Genomic DNA, 18,005 nt, shown 5'->3' with positions numbered 1-18,005 from the left:
ACCTAAGCTTTTGCCTTGCAATTGTTATCTCGGATCGACGCGTTTTCGTTCCAAAACGGTTTCTGTCTGACGCGCTTTCAGGCTTAAACTAGATCGATTAGCACGCGCTTTGCTACATCGGTCACCATTGTTCAAAACATAGGTCTGTTTTGAGCAAATATCCCCCTTTTCATTCGTTCTTGTTCACGTTATTAATATTGCTTCCGCTACTTTCGTATCATTAGTGGTAATCAGAGCAAAGGTTACTGATTCTATTCGATGGCTGAGCTCGATGATGACACCATACTGGCTGAAGTGCGAGATTACCTACGTAATAGGCCAACGGGACCCAGGAGTGGACCGAGACAGAAACCCGTGGATGAGTTCAAAATCACGGAGTTGCCGGAATTCGTTGGTGGAACCGATCCTGAAGATTACTTGGAATGGGAACGAAAGATCGATAGGTTGTTCGATTTCAAGGATCTTGATGACAATAAACGTTGTAAGTATGCAATTCTCAAACTTGCTCGAGGGGCTTCATTGTGGTATGAGAATTTGAAGGCTCAAAGAGCACGGGCTGGAAAGGAGAAACTTGCTTCGTGGGATACGTTGAAACGAAAACTAAGGAAGAGGTATGTACCGGCAACGCATAGACTTACCCTATACAAGAAAATTGCTGATTTGTTACAGGGTAGGATGAGTATTAATGAATATATTGACGAATTTGAGAAGCTTTCTTTAATGGGAGAGATAGAGGAAAATCAGGAGCAAAAGATGGCACGATTTGTTCGTGGTTTGAATCGAAATATTGCTAGTTCCGTTGAGATGTATCCGTATGCAGATTTCGATACATTATGTGGTTTGTGCTTGAAACTTGAGGCGCAAGGAAAGAACAAGTATGGGACAAGTGAAGTAAGTAGATCGAACAATTGGAGCAAGTCTGACCCATCCAAAGCTATGACTTCGGGCTCAAATTCTAATACGGTGGTGACGGCCGTAAATACCCCTGCAATGACCGTGACTCCTAAGGCTACTCCACCTCCGAGGGAAACAAGCCTTTCTAGGGTTCGTTGTTTTAAATGCCAAGGATTTGGCCACCTTCAGAATTCTTGTCCGAATAAACGAAACATAACCTTAAGAGAAGCCATGTCTGTTAGGGACGAGTTATTTGAGCAAGAAGATGAGACATTGGGAGGCGTTTTTAATCTCAGTATACAGGATGAAGAAGAAGGGGACGTTGAGTCCTATGATGCTCCTATTTATGACACGTTGGTACTTCGTTCCTTGCAAACTAAATCCGAGCCCATCGTGACGGAACAACGAGATCAAATATTCCATACTAAGTGCCAGGTGAAAGACAAGTGGTGTAGCTTGATTATAGACGGTGGTAGCTGTACGAATGTCGCATCAACAGAGATGGTTACTAAGCTTGGGTTAGAGACAACGGCTCACCCTAAGCCTTATTCTTTGCATTGGCTCGATGACGGTAATAAAGTAAAGGTAACCAGACAGGTCCGAGTTGGGTTGGCAATGGGTTCATACAGTGATGATGTTCTTTGCGATGTTATTCCAATGGACGCGTGCCATATCCTTTTGGGGCGTCCATGGCAGTTTGATCGAGATGTAGTGCACCATGGTCGGAGTAACGAGTATGAGCTACATGACAAAGGTAAGAAGATTGTGCTACGACCAATGTCACCTAAAGAGGTTCGAGTTATGAGTGCCAAGCGAGCTAAGAAACCTAGCTTATCTGTTTTTGCTAATGAACGAGAAATTGAGCAAGCTCTAGACGATGGTGAGCCCGTATATGCGTTAATTGCTGATGAGAAAAGGGATGTCGCTGCAACAATTGTAAATGAAGGACCCGTCAAAGAGTTATTACACGAGTTCAAAGACGTATTTCCAGATGATTTGCCACCAGGGCTGCCGCCAATTCGAGGAATCGAACACCAAATCGATTTAATTCCAGGTGCGTCGCTTCCTAATAGAGCAGCCTATAGGAGTAATCCCGAGGAGACAAAGGAGTTGCAAAGGCAAATTGATGAGCTCATGAGTCGAGGCTATGTCCGTGAAAGTTTAAGCCCATGTGCTGTTCCGGCGTTACTTGTACCAAAGAAAGACGGAACTTGGAGAATGTGCATCGATAGTAGGGCCGTGAATAACATTACAATCAAGTATCGATTCCCAATTCCGAGACTGGACGACATGTTAGATGAGCTCCATGGGTCCGTTATTTTCTCCAAGATTGATTTAAGAAGCGGGTACCATCAGATTCGAATGAGGGAAGGTGATGAATGGAAGACGGCTTTTAAGACTAAACATGGATTATATGAGTGGACCGTCATGCCTTTCGGTCTTACAAATGCTCCGAGTACTTTTATGAGGTTAATGAACGAGGTGCTTAAACCATTCTTGGGCAGATTCGTTGTTGTTTATCTAGATGACATTCTTATTTATAGTAGAAGCTTGGAGGATCATCTCGTCCATCTTAGACAAGTATTCGAGACCCTTAGAGCACAACAACTCTACGGGAAAATGGAGAAGTGTACGTTTCTGGTGGATAGCGTGGTATTTCTTGGCTATGTCGTTTCAAAAGAAGGAGTTTCAGTCGATCAATCTAAGATCGAGGCAATCAAGTCTTGGCCCTGTCCTAAGTCCGTGACTGAGGTGAGGTCATTTCATGGTCTTGCTTCGTTTTATCGAAGGTTTATTCGGGATTTTAGCACCATAACCAGTCCTATCACGGAGTGTTTGAAGAAAGGAGCATTCGTTTGGAGTGAAGCAGCCCAAGGAGCGTTTGAGGAGATCAAGAAGCGGCTTTGTGAGGCTCCTGTATTGGCATTACCTGATTTTACACAACCTTTTGAAGTTGAATGTGATGCTAGCGGTGTTGGAATTGGAGCCGTGCTTATACAAGGTAAACGCCCCATTGCTTACTTTTCTGAAAAGTTGGGAGGAGCGAGACTTAATTATTCAACTTACGATAAGGAATTCTATGCTATTGTGAGAGCTCTTGATCATTGGAGTCATTATCTTCGTCCGAGTCATTTTATTTTGCATTCGGACCATGAATCTTTGAAGCATATAAACGGGCAGCAGAAACTAAACCCGAGGCATGCTAAATTGGTTGATTTTTTGCAATCGTTTCATTTTTCTTCAAGGTATAAGGATGGTAAGAGTAACGTTGTTGCTGATGCTCTATCTCGCCGTTATTCGTTGATTTCTACACTCGATATTCGGTTGCTTGGTTTCGAAACTTTGAAGGATTATTATGTGGAGGACGGGGATTTCCATAAGATATATGCCGAGTGCGAGACGGGTGCATTCAAGGATTTCGTGTTACAAGATGGTTTTCTGTTTAAAGGTAATTGTCTTTGTGTTCCTAAACATTCAATTCGAGAATTGCTAGTTAGAGAAGCACATGGAGGAGGTTTGGCTGGCCATTTCGGTGTTCAGAAGACATTGGATGTTCTCCGAGAGCATTTCTATTGGCCGAAGATGCAAGGCGATGTGCATAATGTCGTGAGTAAGTGTGTCACTTGTCACCTTGCAAAAAGTACTTTTAAACCAGGCGAGTATATTCCGTTACCAATACCAAGCCGACCATGGGAGGATGTGTCGATGGATTTTATCGTTGCTTTGCCTCGCACTCAACGAGGTAAGGATGCTATTATGGTGGTCGTTGATCGATTTTCAAAAATGGCGCATTTTGTGGCTTGTCATAAGACCGATGATGCGAGTAATGTGGCTGATTTATATTACCGTGAAATAGTTCGATTACATGGAGTGCCCAAAACGATTGTTTCTGATCGTGACTCGAAGTTCCTAAGCTATTTCTGGAATACATTATGGAGAAAGGTGGGAACCAAGCTTTTGTTTAGTACATCGCATCACCCTCAAACCGATGGACAAACAGAAGTAACCAATCGTATCTTGGGTACTATATTGCGTGGATTGGTAAGCAAAACTCAGAAAGATTGGGACTTAAAGCTTGCGCATGCCGAGTTTGCTTATAATCGTTCTCCTACCTTCGCTACTACGCACTCCCCATTTGAAGTTGTATACGGTTTGAATCCATATCTGCCGTTGGACTTGATTCCATTGCCAAAGGACGAGTTAGTACATAAAGATGCCGAGGCTAAGCTTAAATCGATGATTAAGTTACATGAACAAGTTCGGGAACGAATTAAGTCCGTTAATGAATCTTACAAGAAGAAATCAAACAAGCATAGAAGGCCTAAAATATTTGAACCAGGCGACTTAGTTTGGTTACATTTGAGGAAGGAACGATTCCCGAGTAAGCGTAAGAATAAGCTGATGCCTAGAGCGGAAGGACCTTACAAGATTGTAGCTCGAATAAACGACAATGCCTACAAAGTCGAGTTACCTGGGGATTATGGTGTTCATGCTACATTTAATGTAGGGGATTTGTCTCCTTATCTTGACGATGATGGTATTGCTGAATTGAGGACAATTCCTTTCAAAGGGGGAGGGGATGATCCGAAAATAGCAAACTTAAGTGATGAGGTCGTGTTGGATGTAAAAGGGCTTGAAGATGCAACGTTGGTCGAGGAACGAGGAGCTGCTCACGTCACATATTTGGGCGTGGGTTACAGTAGAGCTCGAGGAGTTCTAATGAATCTCGGAATAGCTTAATGTCTTTGGTATATCGTTATTTAGTTTATTTAGTTTATGGAAATTAGCTTAATTACAAATAAGGCAAGGTAATTAGATTATATTTAGGAAGGTCGGTTTTAGGAAAATAAGAGTACTATTTCCTTATTGTTTTAGGCGTGTGATAGCTAGCAATAGCTAGCAATAGGTAGGATTCTAATACTATAAATAAGGACCTTATGTATGGTTTTTAATTCATTCAAGTTATAATAAAAAAACCTAAGCTTTTGCCTTGCAATTGTTATCTCGGATCGACGCGTTTTCGTTCCAAAACGGTTTCTGTCTGACGCGCTTTCAGGCTTAAACTAGATCGATTAGCACGCGCTTTGCTACATCGGTCACCATTGTTCAAAACATAGGTCTGTTTTGAGCAAATATCCCCCTTTTCATTCGTTCTTGTTCACGTTATTAATATTGCTTCCGCTACTTTCGTATCAGTGTGTGTTCTTCCAAGCTTTTACTGTAGATTAATATGTCATCAAAGAACACTAACACAAACTTCCTCAAGTAAGGCTTGAAAACAGTATTCATAAGGTGTTGAAATGTTGAAGGGGCATTAGTTAGGCCAAAGGGCATGACTAAGAATTCATAATGGCCCTCATGTGTCCTAAATGCAGTTTTAGGGACATCATCCGGATGCATTCTAATCATCAATATCCGGATCTAAGGTCAATCTTAGAAAAATCACAAAGACCATGTAATTCATCTAGCAACTCTTCAATGACAGGAATTGGGAATTTATCTTTTACAGTGTACTTGTTTAGCTCCCTATAATCAACACAAAGTCTCCATGTCCCATCTTTCTTTTTAACCAACACTATAGGAGATGAGAAAGGGCTCTGACTTGGCCTAACAACTCCTGATTCCAACATTTCCTTCACAATGCTTTCAATAGCATCTTTTTGAACAACAGGATACCTATAAGGCCTCACATTGATTGGTGTGGTTCCCTCTTTAAGGTGAATGGTGTGGTCATAGGTTCTATGGGAGGCAATTCAAATGGGAGTCTTAAAAACATCTTTGAAGTCATCCAAAATTGTTTGTACAGCAGAAGAGGTATAGGATTACCTTCGGATGTTGTAAGCTCTTCGATGGATCGAATAGATAATGCAAACAATTGGGGTGAGCGACTGTTGATATGCCCTTTACAATGAGAGATTGTAGTCTGTTTGCCATTAACCCAATCTACTCCTCGCCGCTTTCCCCCTCTTAGCACATGCTTCTTCCCTTTGTACTTTGAAATTGCATTCTCGAGCCGCTTAAAGTCCCACAACACCGGTCCCAATGAAGAGAGCCATTGTACCCCTAGCACCATATCACAGTTCCCAAGGGCACCAACATGATATCATCCGAAAAAAGTTTCACCTTGCAAATCGCCCTAAATTGTTTCACCACATTTTTGTCAGAAATACTTTCACCATTAGCCACCGACACACCACATGGTAACTTGGAACAACTTTACACCCCAATTTCATGGTCGTGTTCTCATCTAGAAAATTATGGGTACTCCCTGAATCTATGAGTATATTCAAAGAAGTACCACGAACTTTCCCCTCGTGACCTTCATTGTCCGAAATGCAAAGATTCCCAATGATGGCATTTAGGGAGATTAAGGGAGGTAGTTCATCACCACTACTCTCCTGCCGCCATAATTCGAAACTTCGGACTCCCCCACTGTCTCATCTTCTCGTGGATCAGAACCACCTCAATGCGGTAAACCGAGCCGGGCACTTATGACCAAAGAACAAACTTTTCAGACAAAAGAAACACAAATTTTTGGCCCTTCTTTCAAATAAACTCGGGGTCAATCTTTGTCCGGTGGTTTTGAATTGAACATTGGGGTTTGACAAAGGTTTTTGGACTGTTTTGTGGGCGATATGATGTAAAAGATTTAGTCACGAGTTTCTCCAAGAGAGGTTTATTTCTCTTATTAATGCAAGTTAAGGTGTTTTCTTGTAATCGAGCCAAAGTATAAGCATCAATTAAAGTTTGTGGCTTGAACATTCTTACGAAGTTGCTCGGATGTCGTTTGTAATCCACCGAGAAAACAATCGATTGCTTGCTTTCGACAAATCGATTCGATCAACAATGCATCAAATTTCTCCCGATATGCTTCAATAGTTCCCGAATGTTTCGATTCATTAGTTCTGAAATAGGATCATCATATGGTTGACTCCCAAATCGAGCCAAGATTGCCGCTTTATACACTCCCCATACAGGCCATAATCCTTGTAGATTAGTCTTCATCAAAGATTGATGCCACAATGGAGCTTTTCCCTCCAAATGTATGGACACAAGTTTCACCTTCAAATCTTCATTTGTCGAGTCCACCTCAAAAAATTGTTCACACCTATAAACCCATCCCTGCACATCTTCACCATTAAAGCGTGGAAATTCAATTTTAGAAAATCTGGCAAAACTTGAGTTAAATTGCTGTCCTCCATTGTTGTTATTCAGGTGGTCGCCATTGTTGAGTGCATTCCTCTCTAATGTTGTGACTTTAGTTCCAATTTCTTGAAATTGATTTGTAATTCGAAGCATTGTGTCTCTTTGAGCACGCATCTCATCCCTGAATTCATTCTGTTGTCTTTGTTGCTCAGCTAGAAATTCTGTCCAAGAATCCTTCATACTTTTCTGAAACTCTTCAAGGGCTGCTTGTGCTTTTGTCGCCATTGCTAGAGAGGTTTTAATGGAGTGTTTGAGGTATTTTAATGGAGTTTATTACAGAATTTGAAGGATATTTTCAGAATGATTCAGGAGATTGCCAGGAGCGAATCTCTGATACCACTTGGAATGAACTTCTAGGAATCAATTCGAAGAAATTCGAGAAACTAATTGCAGGATTGCCAATTTGAAGAACACAATCGAGCAGAAAATTTTATTAATGGAAGCTTGATGATTACAAGATTAATGGAGAATTTAGAAGAAGAAGTGTAGAGAATGTAATACAACAGATGATTCTATAATGAATGACTTGAGCCTATTTATAGCAATTGACTAACTAACTTATTCTAACTAACTCGCCCTAACTTTCAGCAATTCTGTTATGCCAGCTCAGCAGTTTGTTATGGTAGTTATTTATGCTCATGACAGTGAACTTATCGCATTAGTTGTAAGTCATTCTTCCTGTTATACTTATATTCTGATGATCTCTCTAGGTCTGCTGTGTTTCCTTTTAACACAAAACGTATACGAGACAGTCTCACACTCTCACATGTGAACTCACCTACCCATATACTTATGTGAAACCATCTCATACAAGACTAATGGTCTATTTAAAGTCTTAACTTTTTTTTTTAATCTTGATATCAGGTTGCAGATTCACAGAAACATGCAGATATTGCAGCAGAAACTGCAGTAGTCGAGTATGACACAGAAAATTTGGATCCTCCCATTTTATCTGTCGAAGATGCTGTTGAGAGATCTAGCTTTTTCGACATCCCACCTTTCATCTGCTCGAAACCAGTTGGCAACTTTGATGAGGGTATGGCAAAAGCTGAGCAGAAAATTCTCACTACTGAGGTACAAATGAAATTAATGAATTATGCTTTTTTTTAAAATTCTCAACCGGTCTATGATGAGATCGCTTTATTTTATCTGTAATTAATCATCAGTACATTTAATCTAACTGTTTTTTTTAGTTTACATGACTTTCATTTTCGGTATGTGACTGGCTGAATGAAGGTGCTATATCGACTTCTTAATGAGTTCCTGTTTGTATTATTTTTTAGATCCGACTTCCATCACAATACTTCTTCTATATGGAGACACAAACTGCTCTTGCTGTTCCGGATGAAGATAATTGTCTGGTGGTTTATAGTTCTGTTCAGACTCCGCAATTTTTACATACTACCATTGCCGGATGTCTTGGAATCCCTGAACACAATGTTCGCGTCATTACCAGAAGAGTTGGAGGTGGATTTGGTGGGAAGGCTTATAAAGCTTTTCCTGTAAGCTTTTTGCCTCTACCTCGATAATTAATTCGTGAAATATAATTCTCAAAACAATTTCGTAACTTGCAGGTTACGACAGCTTGTGCACTGGCTGCACACAAGCTTGGTCGTCCAGTTAGGACGTATCTCAACCGCAAAACTGATATGATAAGGGCAGGAGGAAGACATCCAATGAAAATCACTTACAGTGTGGGATTCAAAGTGGATGGGAAGATCACAGCTTTGCATCTTGATTTACTTATTAATGCAGGAATAGCTCCAGATGTTAGCGCAATTATGCCGAATAATTTCATAGGTGCACTCAAGAAGTATGACTGGGGTGCTTTATCATTTGATATCAAACTATGCAAAACCAATCATCCAAGCAAAACTTCCATGAGAGCTCCTGGTGATATTCAAGGGTCATTTATCGCTGAAGCCATAATTGAAAATGTCGCTTCTATCCTTTCCATTGATGTTGATGATGTCAGAATCAGGAACCTTCACACTTTCGACAGCTTAGGCTTGTTTTATGAGAATAGTTATGGAGAGCCAGGAGAATATACATTACCCTTAATTTGGGATAAGCTAGCTTCCTCTTCGAATTTTTACTTAAGAAGGGAGATGGTAGAAAGTTTTAACCGCGCTCACAAATGGAGTAAAAGGGGAATTTCTAGAATACCCATTTTTCAGGAAGTTCGGCTGAGAGCAACACCAGGCAAAGTTAGCATTCTTCCTGATGGTTCGATTGTGGTTGAAGTTGGAGGAATTGAGCTTGGACAAGGTCTATGGACAAAGGTTCAGCAAGTGACGGCATTTGGTCTTGGTTTGATTCAGTGCCCAGGGTCTGAAATGTTGTTGAATAAGGTACGCGTTATACAAGCAGATACATTAAGCATGATTCAAGGAGGTTTAACAGCCGGAAGTACTACTTCAGAGTCTAGCTGTGAAGCTGTTAGGATTTGCTGTGGTTTATTAGTTGACAGATTATCGGCTGTCAGAGACCGACTGCAGGGACAAATGCAGACTGTCAACTGGGAAACATTGATCGCTCAGGTAACTTCTTGTTTTATGCCTTTCTTAGATGTTATTGAGCTTGAACTTATGTTGCTATCTTGTAAGATATTGTGCTCTTATGTGGGCTTTGTGTGCGGATGTTAGCTAGTTCAGCTGATACATCTTTCAATGGTAGTACATAATGATATGGAATTTAAACCCGCTACCATAAAAGCTATCCTTAGGGTTCCCTTTAGGTTGTCTGGCTACTGCATTATGGTATACAGTCATTTATTGAGCCTCAATTTTGAGCGTAGGCTTTTCGTTGAGACAGTTCTTTCACATAACATCATGACAAACTATGACCATTTTCATTACTAGTCGTGTCCGACACTTGAACGCACACATGGATACTTTTGGACTGAACCTAAGTAAATTGGTAAGGAGATGGCTGAATCAAATCTTATGATGTTCATTTCTCATTGCAGGCGGCTATGCAATCAGTGAGCCTGTCCGCAAGTACTTACTATGTTCCTGAATTTACTTCCATGAAATACTTAAATTATGGAGCTGCTGTCAGTGAGGTAAACTTTTTTTTTACTTTTGCGTCTGCAGTTGTGCTTGGCCCTTTCCTTTCACCTCCTGTTTTTACAATGCTGTTTTCGCAGGTGGAGGTAAATCTTCTTACAGGAGAAACCAGTATCTTACGGACTGACATCATTTACGACTGTGGACAGAGTCTGAATCCTGCTGTTGACCTTGGACAGGTTGATTTTGGCTGCAAATTTACAAAAAGCCTTCACGGCTATACATACCTGTAAGAAGATTTAACATGCAATTAGCATTTAATTCGTACAGATAGAAGGTTCATTTGTGCAAGGAATCGGGTTTTTCCTGATGGAAGAGTATCTAAGTAATCCTGAAGGACTAGTAACTTCTGATAGCACATGGACTTACAAAATCCCAACAGTCGATACTATACCCAAACAATTTAATGTCGAGGTGATGAACAGCGGCCACCACCAGAAGCGAATTCTCTCATCCAAAGGTATATCTATGATGTTCATTCCAACAATCCAACGTCTTGGCTTTTCGTTTTTGGGGTATTTCTTTATACAGTAACTGTAAGTCTTGTATAAGACTGTCGTGCTGCGCGACCTTGAGTATCTGATAGTTCTCATTTGCTTACCACAAATTATTACAGTATATGATATGGTCAGTGATCAGATTATTAGTTTATTAAGACATTCATGAACTGACTCACTACCTGTTTCGTTGTTTTGTAGCATCCGGAGAGCCACCACTGCTGTTAGCAGCATCAGTACATTGTGCAGTAAGGGCAGCAGTCAAAGACGCTAGAAAGCAGCTTGCTTCTTGGGGTGGCTTAGCCTTAGACGGTCAGGAGTCATTGTTTCAGCTGAGTGTTCCGGCAACCATGCCGGTTGTGAAGGAGCTTTGTGGCTTAAATATTGTTGAAGCATACTTGAGAAGCTCACTTGTCAGTTAATTCGCCGTGAGTTACTAGGGCACTTGATATAAATTGTGCAGTTGATGCATTATTCTGCATCTTATCACAGTACAAAAAAAAAAAGACACACCCCCTTATGTGAATCGCTTTTTAAAATAATGCTTAAAAATTACTACTACCATTTTAATTTGCAATAAAAATTTATATTTCTCGGGAGTGTTGCCCACCTAAGATCGCAATACAAAAACCAAAGACAAAATCTACCCCAGCCATCCATACCAATCAATCAATCAATACTATATACTTCCTCCATTTAACTCCACTCTACCAGTTTACTTTTTCACGTTTATCAACGTGTGTTTTACACGGTAAATATCATTAACTACGTATTTGCAAAAATTATAAAAGATCTCATCTTTATTAATTCAGAAGACAATGCTGAATGGAGAATGCGCCACGTCATTTATACAACTTTTTTTTTTTTTTTTTTGAAATTCAGGTTATGGTGGGTCCCGTTGGTGTGCAAAGAATTTATTTCTTCAAATCGTCTGCCATTACAACCATGCGACAAATTCCGTCTTTAAAAAAATTATGAAATACTTACATACAATCGGAATAAATGAAATTAATTGCATATAATCGGAATGAATTACAAATCGGAATAAATGAAATAAATTACATATAATCGGAATGAATTACATAATTAACAATGAAATTACATAATTAATAATAAAATTGCATAATTACGAGAATAAATTACATTTAATTACGGGAATGAATTACATATGATGGAAATATATTACAGAAATTAATAAAATTAATTACTACAAACAATGCGAATAAATTAAATAACTTAAATTAATTATTAAAACTAGATAGTACGATGTTGTTGAGCGCTTAGTGAGAGATTTATGTGCCGAATATGGTGAAACTCTTACTGATGTTAATCCGTCTGTAACTGGAAATGAACATTCACCCGGTAGTTGTTGTTTTAACGCATCCTATTTATGTGGAGAATGTTCATTTCCAGTTAGATCAGTGATCTACATTAAACATGTAGATCACTGATATAGAACTATTAGATAATTACAATAGAAATGTAAAAATAAAATATTTGTCAAATAACATTCATACCGTCCTAAATACAAACCCGTGCAATTTTGCACGGGTTTAAAACTAGTATATTTTTAATGTATTCGTAAAGACGAATCAAACAAGTTCGCACATTAATATATTCACGTATGTATTGAGAGAAAATTGAAAATAAATGTTTACTTATAAATAGTGTAGAAAATTGAAATTGGTAGAGTAGAGTTGAATTGAGGAACTATAAAATCCGGAAACTAAGAGAGTTCAATGTAATTAGAGCATGTTTGGCACCGCTTTAGGAAAATTGATAAAACTGTTAGTGTTGGCCTAACAATTTACAAAAAAAAAAAACGAATTCTCAACAGACTTTTTATGTATGCGGATGAAAAATGAAATTTTTTGTTGAAAAGTATATCAAGATGGGTCTCGATTTGTAGAGAATGAAAAATATGAATTAATAAGTATTAAATTTTTTTTTTGACATGTTTACAATATACAATGTCATTTATGCATTAAAAATCTTTAAGGGCATGTTTGGCCTTGCTTTAGGAAAACTGTTTTTACTTTTAGAAATTAGCTTTTTAATAAGTACTTCTGTTGGTGTTTGTCCTAACATTTTATCAAAAAAAAAAATGACTTCTCAACAAGATTGTTTACATAAGCGGAAAATTTTTGTTGAAAGTATATCAAGATGGGTCTCGATTTGTAGAGAATGAAAAAAAAATATGAATGAATAAGTATTAATTTTATTTTATTTTGACATGTTTACAGTATACAATTTGTCACTTCTGCATTAAAAATCTTTAAGATAAAAGTAAAAGTTAGAAGCATCAATTGGTGCTTCTACTTCTAGCTCTCAAAATTGGCTTTTACGCTTAAAATAAGTTGTTTTAACTTCTTTAAAATTGATTGTTTGGTCTAACTTGTGCTTATTCAGTGAAAAAGCACTTCTAAAAGCCGGGCTAAACACCATCTAAAATAAAAGTAAAAGTTAGAAGCATCACATACTTCTGGCTCTCAAAATTGACTTTTGGGTTTAAAAGAAGTTGTTTTAATTTCTTCAAAATTGATTGTTTGGGCTAGCTTGTGCTTATTTATTCAGTAAGAGGATTATACATCTGATGTATTACTTCCAATTCTATAGTTTATGAGCATTCTAATAAAGTTTTTGAGTTTTATTTTAAAGTTTATGAGTTTTACTATGAAGTTTATGAGTTTATTCATTTAAACATTATGCTCTAAAAAATTACAATAAAACTCAAAAATATTAGTATAAGTTTAGTTAAATTTGAGTTTTGACGGAAAAAATATTAAAATCTAACTTATAAACTTTAATATGCTCAAAAAATACACATATATGCTCAAAAACAAATAAAGTTTGAGGGAATAAGCTCAAAAAAAATACATTTATGCTCAAAAAACAAAAAAGTTGGAGGCAGTACATCCGATGTATGTTTCTTTTTCTCTTATTTATTGGAAAAGCACTCCTAAAAGTCAGGCCAAACAACACCTATATAATCAATACAAATTAACTATACTATATAGTTTTTAATTGATAGCGCCGTGTGATAAACCTGACCAAGGACGGAACTTCAATATAAATATTATATCAGTAGGTCTCATGAGAGACCGTCTCTCACTAATTTAGTGAGAGATATAATTGGAATATAAATAAATGATGTAGGTCCCTCATCCCATTATGAGAGAGGTGTCTCAATAACGCTATTGAGAGACCGTCTCTCGTAAGTTTTTGTGTTAATTTTAAAATAAATTAAACAACAAACAAAAATTAAGATACATACTAAAATTTAAATGTCTATGTTTATCGTTAGAATAAGATAAAGAAAAAAAATTCACATCATTCTAATTTTACGCTATGAGAAACTAATGATTTTTTTTTTAAATGTTAAAAGCAAATTAATAATAGCAAATTAAACAATTACCTTTGGCGTTTTAATTGTTGTTATAAATAAAAAAAAAATCAAAATCAATATTCAAACTCAACATTAAATTACGACGCTAATTGTTGGAATAAGTCAAACAAAAATAAAAATTACATCACCCTAATTTTAAATTGTTTATATATTCTTTGTTATAAAATCCCCAATTTAATTAAATTAGATACATTTCATATAGTACGTCAAAGATTTTTTTGAAATATATACCCATCTTTCACCGCATGCAATTATAAGAATAATATAATGTAATGAATTTTTTTTTTTAAAAATTCAAATTATCATACAATACAAAAAATTGTATTGCAAGAATATTTTAAAAAAAAATTGTATTACAAAGAGAGAAAAAATATATTTCCTCCTATTCACCATTTTCTTCTCTATTTCCTTAAACGGATTATTTAGGTTTTTTTCCCCTTTCCTTTTTGAGAAATTTTCACTCTTATTTTATTCATTCCACTCTCTTTTATCACCAAACCCCATCCAACTCACAATTTCTTATTTAATTCCTAATTATTCATTACTCTCTTCTATCACCAAAACCCACCCAACTCGCAATTCATACTTTAATCCCCTCCTAAAACCTTGTGCTCACAACAAAGGGGAACAAAATGGTGAATAGGAGGGAGTATTAAACAAAAAATGCATTGTAGTGGAAAAATATTATCATTCAATTTACCTTGAGTTATAGTTCGCAAACAAAAATGTAGAAAATTCTATTTTGAAAATATTATTTTAGGTTGAATTAATAACATAGATCAATTGTTTTTTAATGAAATAACAAAAAAAAGGTAGAAAAATGATCGAGACAGGGTAGCATCATAAAAAAAGAAACAAATAGAAACAATATAACAATAATCGTTGCAAAACACTAATAAACCGTGGCAAAATTTTACTAAATTGTGGTCATATATATAACAATAAATATTTACTTTGGCGATATATTATGACAATATACGTATTGATTAATATATTTTTTTTCTTACGATCTCTTTTTTTCGCTTAAGGCCCAGTGCGATCGTAAATCCGGGCTTGCATAACACAACCAACATGACAATATAGCTATTCCCGTGAGTTTCACGGGTAATAAAACTAGTTAATAATTAATAAAAGATTTTGTCTTTTAGCATTCCAACATTGTATAAGAGGTCTTCAGAGAGGTCTCATTTATTGCAACTTATTTAGGGTTTCCATCTTTTTTCTAAAGCAAATTTTCTCAATTCTTTCCTTAAGTAGGTATAATTTTTTATCCCTTTCTCATTATTGTTTTTTTTAATTACTACTTAAAGTATATATTAGATCTATTATCAGGTTATTATTTATGTTTAAAATGTTGAAATCTCTAAATAAATATAAAGCACTATCTAAGATTTGATTTTGCATGTAAAATTAACAGATATATGGGAGGGGCAAAGCGATACGAGTTATTCCGCACACGATGTGAGAAATCGTGGATCAATGGGCTAAATGGATATCAGGTTCTCAGAAAGCCGACACCACAATCAGGTGATAACACTATCCGTTTGCTTGTTAAAAGTTAAAACCCACCCTTGACTTAAGTAGTGTTTGCTCTCACCAGACTACTCGTAATACTATTTTATTAGCTTAATAAATGTAGACTTCCTTATTCATATGCACACCCACTAGATCTGTAAAATTATATTGATAGCATTCTCATTTGCAAAATGTGTAAATCTCAAACATTGTTCTTTTTTGTGGCTAAATAAATAAATTATAAAGTATTATGTTTCTCACTTTTTTTTTCTTTTTGAGAGTGAATTTAAACCACATAAAATAAACTACCTCAAATGAAGTTGAATCTAAACCACATAAAAGCTTTCAAATAAGGAGAAATTATGAGGGGTTATATTACTTTATTTTCCGAGTATTCACTAATTTTTATATCATAAGATGGTCCGGTCCGTATAGCGAGATCACTTTTGGAGTAAAATTGATAATTTTATCTATGTTAAAAAATGATAACCTGAAGTATATTTATTTACAAGGTTTTTCTAAAATCACCACTTTTTAAATTGTTTAGTTGGTCTCGTTTCTATTCGTTGCACCAATTATTTATCTTATGGGTGACTAAGTTCTAAGCACGGTCAAATGCTAGTGCTTACTTTTTACTTCTTAGGCTTTTATTTAGGGGCATTATCACTTGGGTTGGCCAGATGATTGGCGTAGGCCCAACAAAATGTAAATTTGCCAACAACTTGTTATTGACCATGTACATCAACAACAGAATCATTTGATCAATCAATTACCCATTCATATGTAAATGCTTTTTTAACCAAATTTCCAGATATTTGTTTCCACCACCACGTTGCTAGGTGTATGGATTATCGCCGTAGGATCGTACAAGCAAAGAGGTATCAGCAGCCGGGTGACTTTAATGTTTTTGACCCCACAAAGAGGGACCGGTTTAGGGGAAACTCTTCTCCGGTCGCCCGTATATGTCATTCTTGTTCTCGAGGCCGCCATAGCGTTGGGGTTTCCCACCACCCAACCAGGTATCCGTTTTCACCTGAAGGTACACAAGTATGGTCAAGTCGTAAAGGTCCCGATACTCTTGAGGGAACTCGACGAAAACGAACCTTTTATCGCTTGCTTTACCCCGTCCCTTCCGTTCCCCCTCTTTCCGGTACCATTTATCGTGGATGTTCTTGGCGTCCGGGCACAGTCCCCCATGCAGTCACTGTTGTAGATAGCGGTTATGATCTGGTTTTTGAGGTCGATGATCAAGACAATCGTTACATGCGAGTCGTTGACCCGTTCTGAATTATCGAAAATTCGTGGGAAGACAATGAACCCCATCATCGCATTTTACAATCCTTAGTCACCCATACTTGTATCTGTGAGATTTAGAAGATAAGTATGGATGGTAGATTATTATTCGTACCAAGTATTGTGAGATTTGTATCCGTATTTCGTTGTCGAATCTTGAACTTGTTTAGATCTATGAACATCTATTATTAGTACTTTATTTTATTTACGTTGTCGAATCTTGAACTTGTCTAACTCTATGAATATCTATTATTAGTACTTTATTGTAATGCTTATAATTTCACGGTGTTGATTACTGAATTACACTTTCTGAGATTAATTAATTAATTGATGAAAGTATTCAGTGATCATTGTTCAATATGAAATTACACTTTTTGAGAGTGTTAGTTGTTCCATTCAATACGAACAACGTGAGGACCATTCAATACGGATTATTTAGGTTTTTTTTCCCTTTCCTTTTTGAGAAATTTTCACTCTTATTTTATTCATTCCACTCTCTTTTATCACCAAACCCCATCCAACTCACAATTTCTTATTTAATTCCTAATTATTCATTACTCTCTTCTATCACCAAAACCCACCCAACTCACAATTCATACTTTAATCCCCTCCTAAAACCTTGTGTCCACAACAAAGGGGAACAAAATGGTGAATAGGAGGGAGTATTAAACAAAAAAATGCATTGTAGTGGAAAAATATTATCATTCAATTTACCTTGAGTTATAGTTCGCAAACAAAAATGTAGAAAATTCTATTTTGAAAATATTATTTTAGGTTGAATTAATAACATAGATCAATTGTTTTTTAATGAAATAACAAAAAAAAGGTAGAAAAATGATCGAGACGGGGTAGCATCATAAAAAAAGAAACAAATAGAAACAATATAACAATAATCGTTGCAAAACACTAATAAACCGTGGCAAAATTTTACTAAATTGTGGTCATATATATAACAATAAATATTTACTTTGACGATATATTATGACAATATACGTATTGATTAATATATTTTTTTTTCTTACGATCTCTTTTTTTCGCTTAAGGCCCAGTGCGATCGTAAATCCGGGCTTGCATAACACAACCAACATGACAATATAGCTATTCCCGTGAGTTTCACGGGTAATA

At 36.7% G+C, this 18,005-nt stretch overlaps 2 protein-coding genes across 2 annotated transcripts; both read left to right on the top strand.

Annotated features, from left to right (window-relative positions):
• The first annotated feature begins 258 nt into the window (after positions 1-258).
• LOC141590369 (uncharacterized) lies at positions 259-2,260 on the top strand. Its single transcript, XM_074410969.1, has 2 exons — positions 259-2,204; positions 2,251-2,260. The coding sequence occupies exons 1-2, from the start codon at positions 259-261 to the stop codon at positions 2,258-2,260; spliced, it is 1,956 nt and encodes a 651-aa protein (XP_074267070.1).
• A 5,082-nt stretch (positions 2,261-7,342) lies between these two features.
• On the top strand, positions 7,343-11,249 carry LOC141590360 (abscisic-aldehyde oxidase). The gene is made up of 9 exons (XM_074410957.1): positions 7,343-7,356; positions 7,690-7,765; positions 7,966-8,175; positions 8,385-8,603; positions 8,676-9,641; positions 10,070-10,165; positions 10,250-10,348; positions 10,440-10,629; positions 10,868-11,249. Exons 1-9 carry the CDS (start codon positions 7,343-7,345, stop codon positions 11,086-11,088), a joined length of 2,091 nt encoding a protein of 696 aa, XP_074267058.1. The 3' UTR covers positions 11,089-11,249.
• Positions 11,250-18,005: the final 6,756 nt, after the last annotated feature.

This window comes from Silene latifolia, chromosome 1 (assembly GCF_048544455.1).
Source record: "Silene latifolia isolate original U9 population chromosome 1, ASM4854445v1, whole genome shotgun sequence".
Classification (NCBI taxonomy): Eukaryota; Viridiplantae; Streptophyta; class Magnoliopsida; order Caryophyllales; family Caryophyllaceae; genus Silene; species Silene latifolia.
This window is presented reverse-complemented; position numbering and strand designations above follow the sequence as displayed.

Bases quoted from the DNA above. Each gene is read 5' to 3' on its own strand.
- LOC141590360 (XM_074410957.1), top strand. The intron at 8,176-8,384 runs GTACAAATGAAA...ATTATTTTTTAG, and splicing joins AGAAAATTCTCACTACTGAG to ATCCGACTTCCATCACAATA. The intron at 9,642-10,069 runs GTAACTTCTTGT...TTCTCATTGCAG, and splicing joins GGGAAACATTGATCGCTCAG to GCGGCTATGCAATCAGTGAG.
- LOC141590369 (XM_074410969.1), top strand. From the start codon at position 259: ATGGCTGAGCTCGATGATGACACCATACTGGCTGAAGTGCGAGATTAC.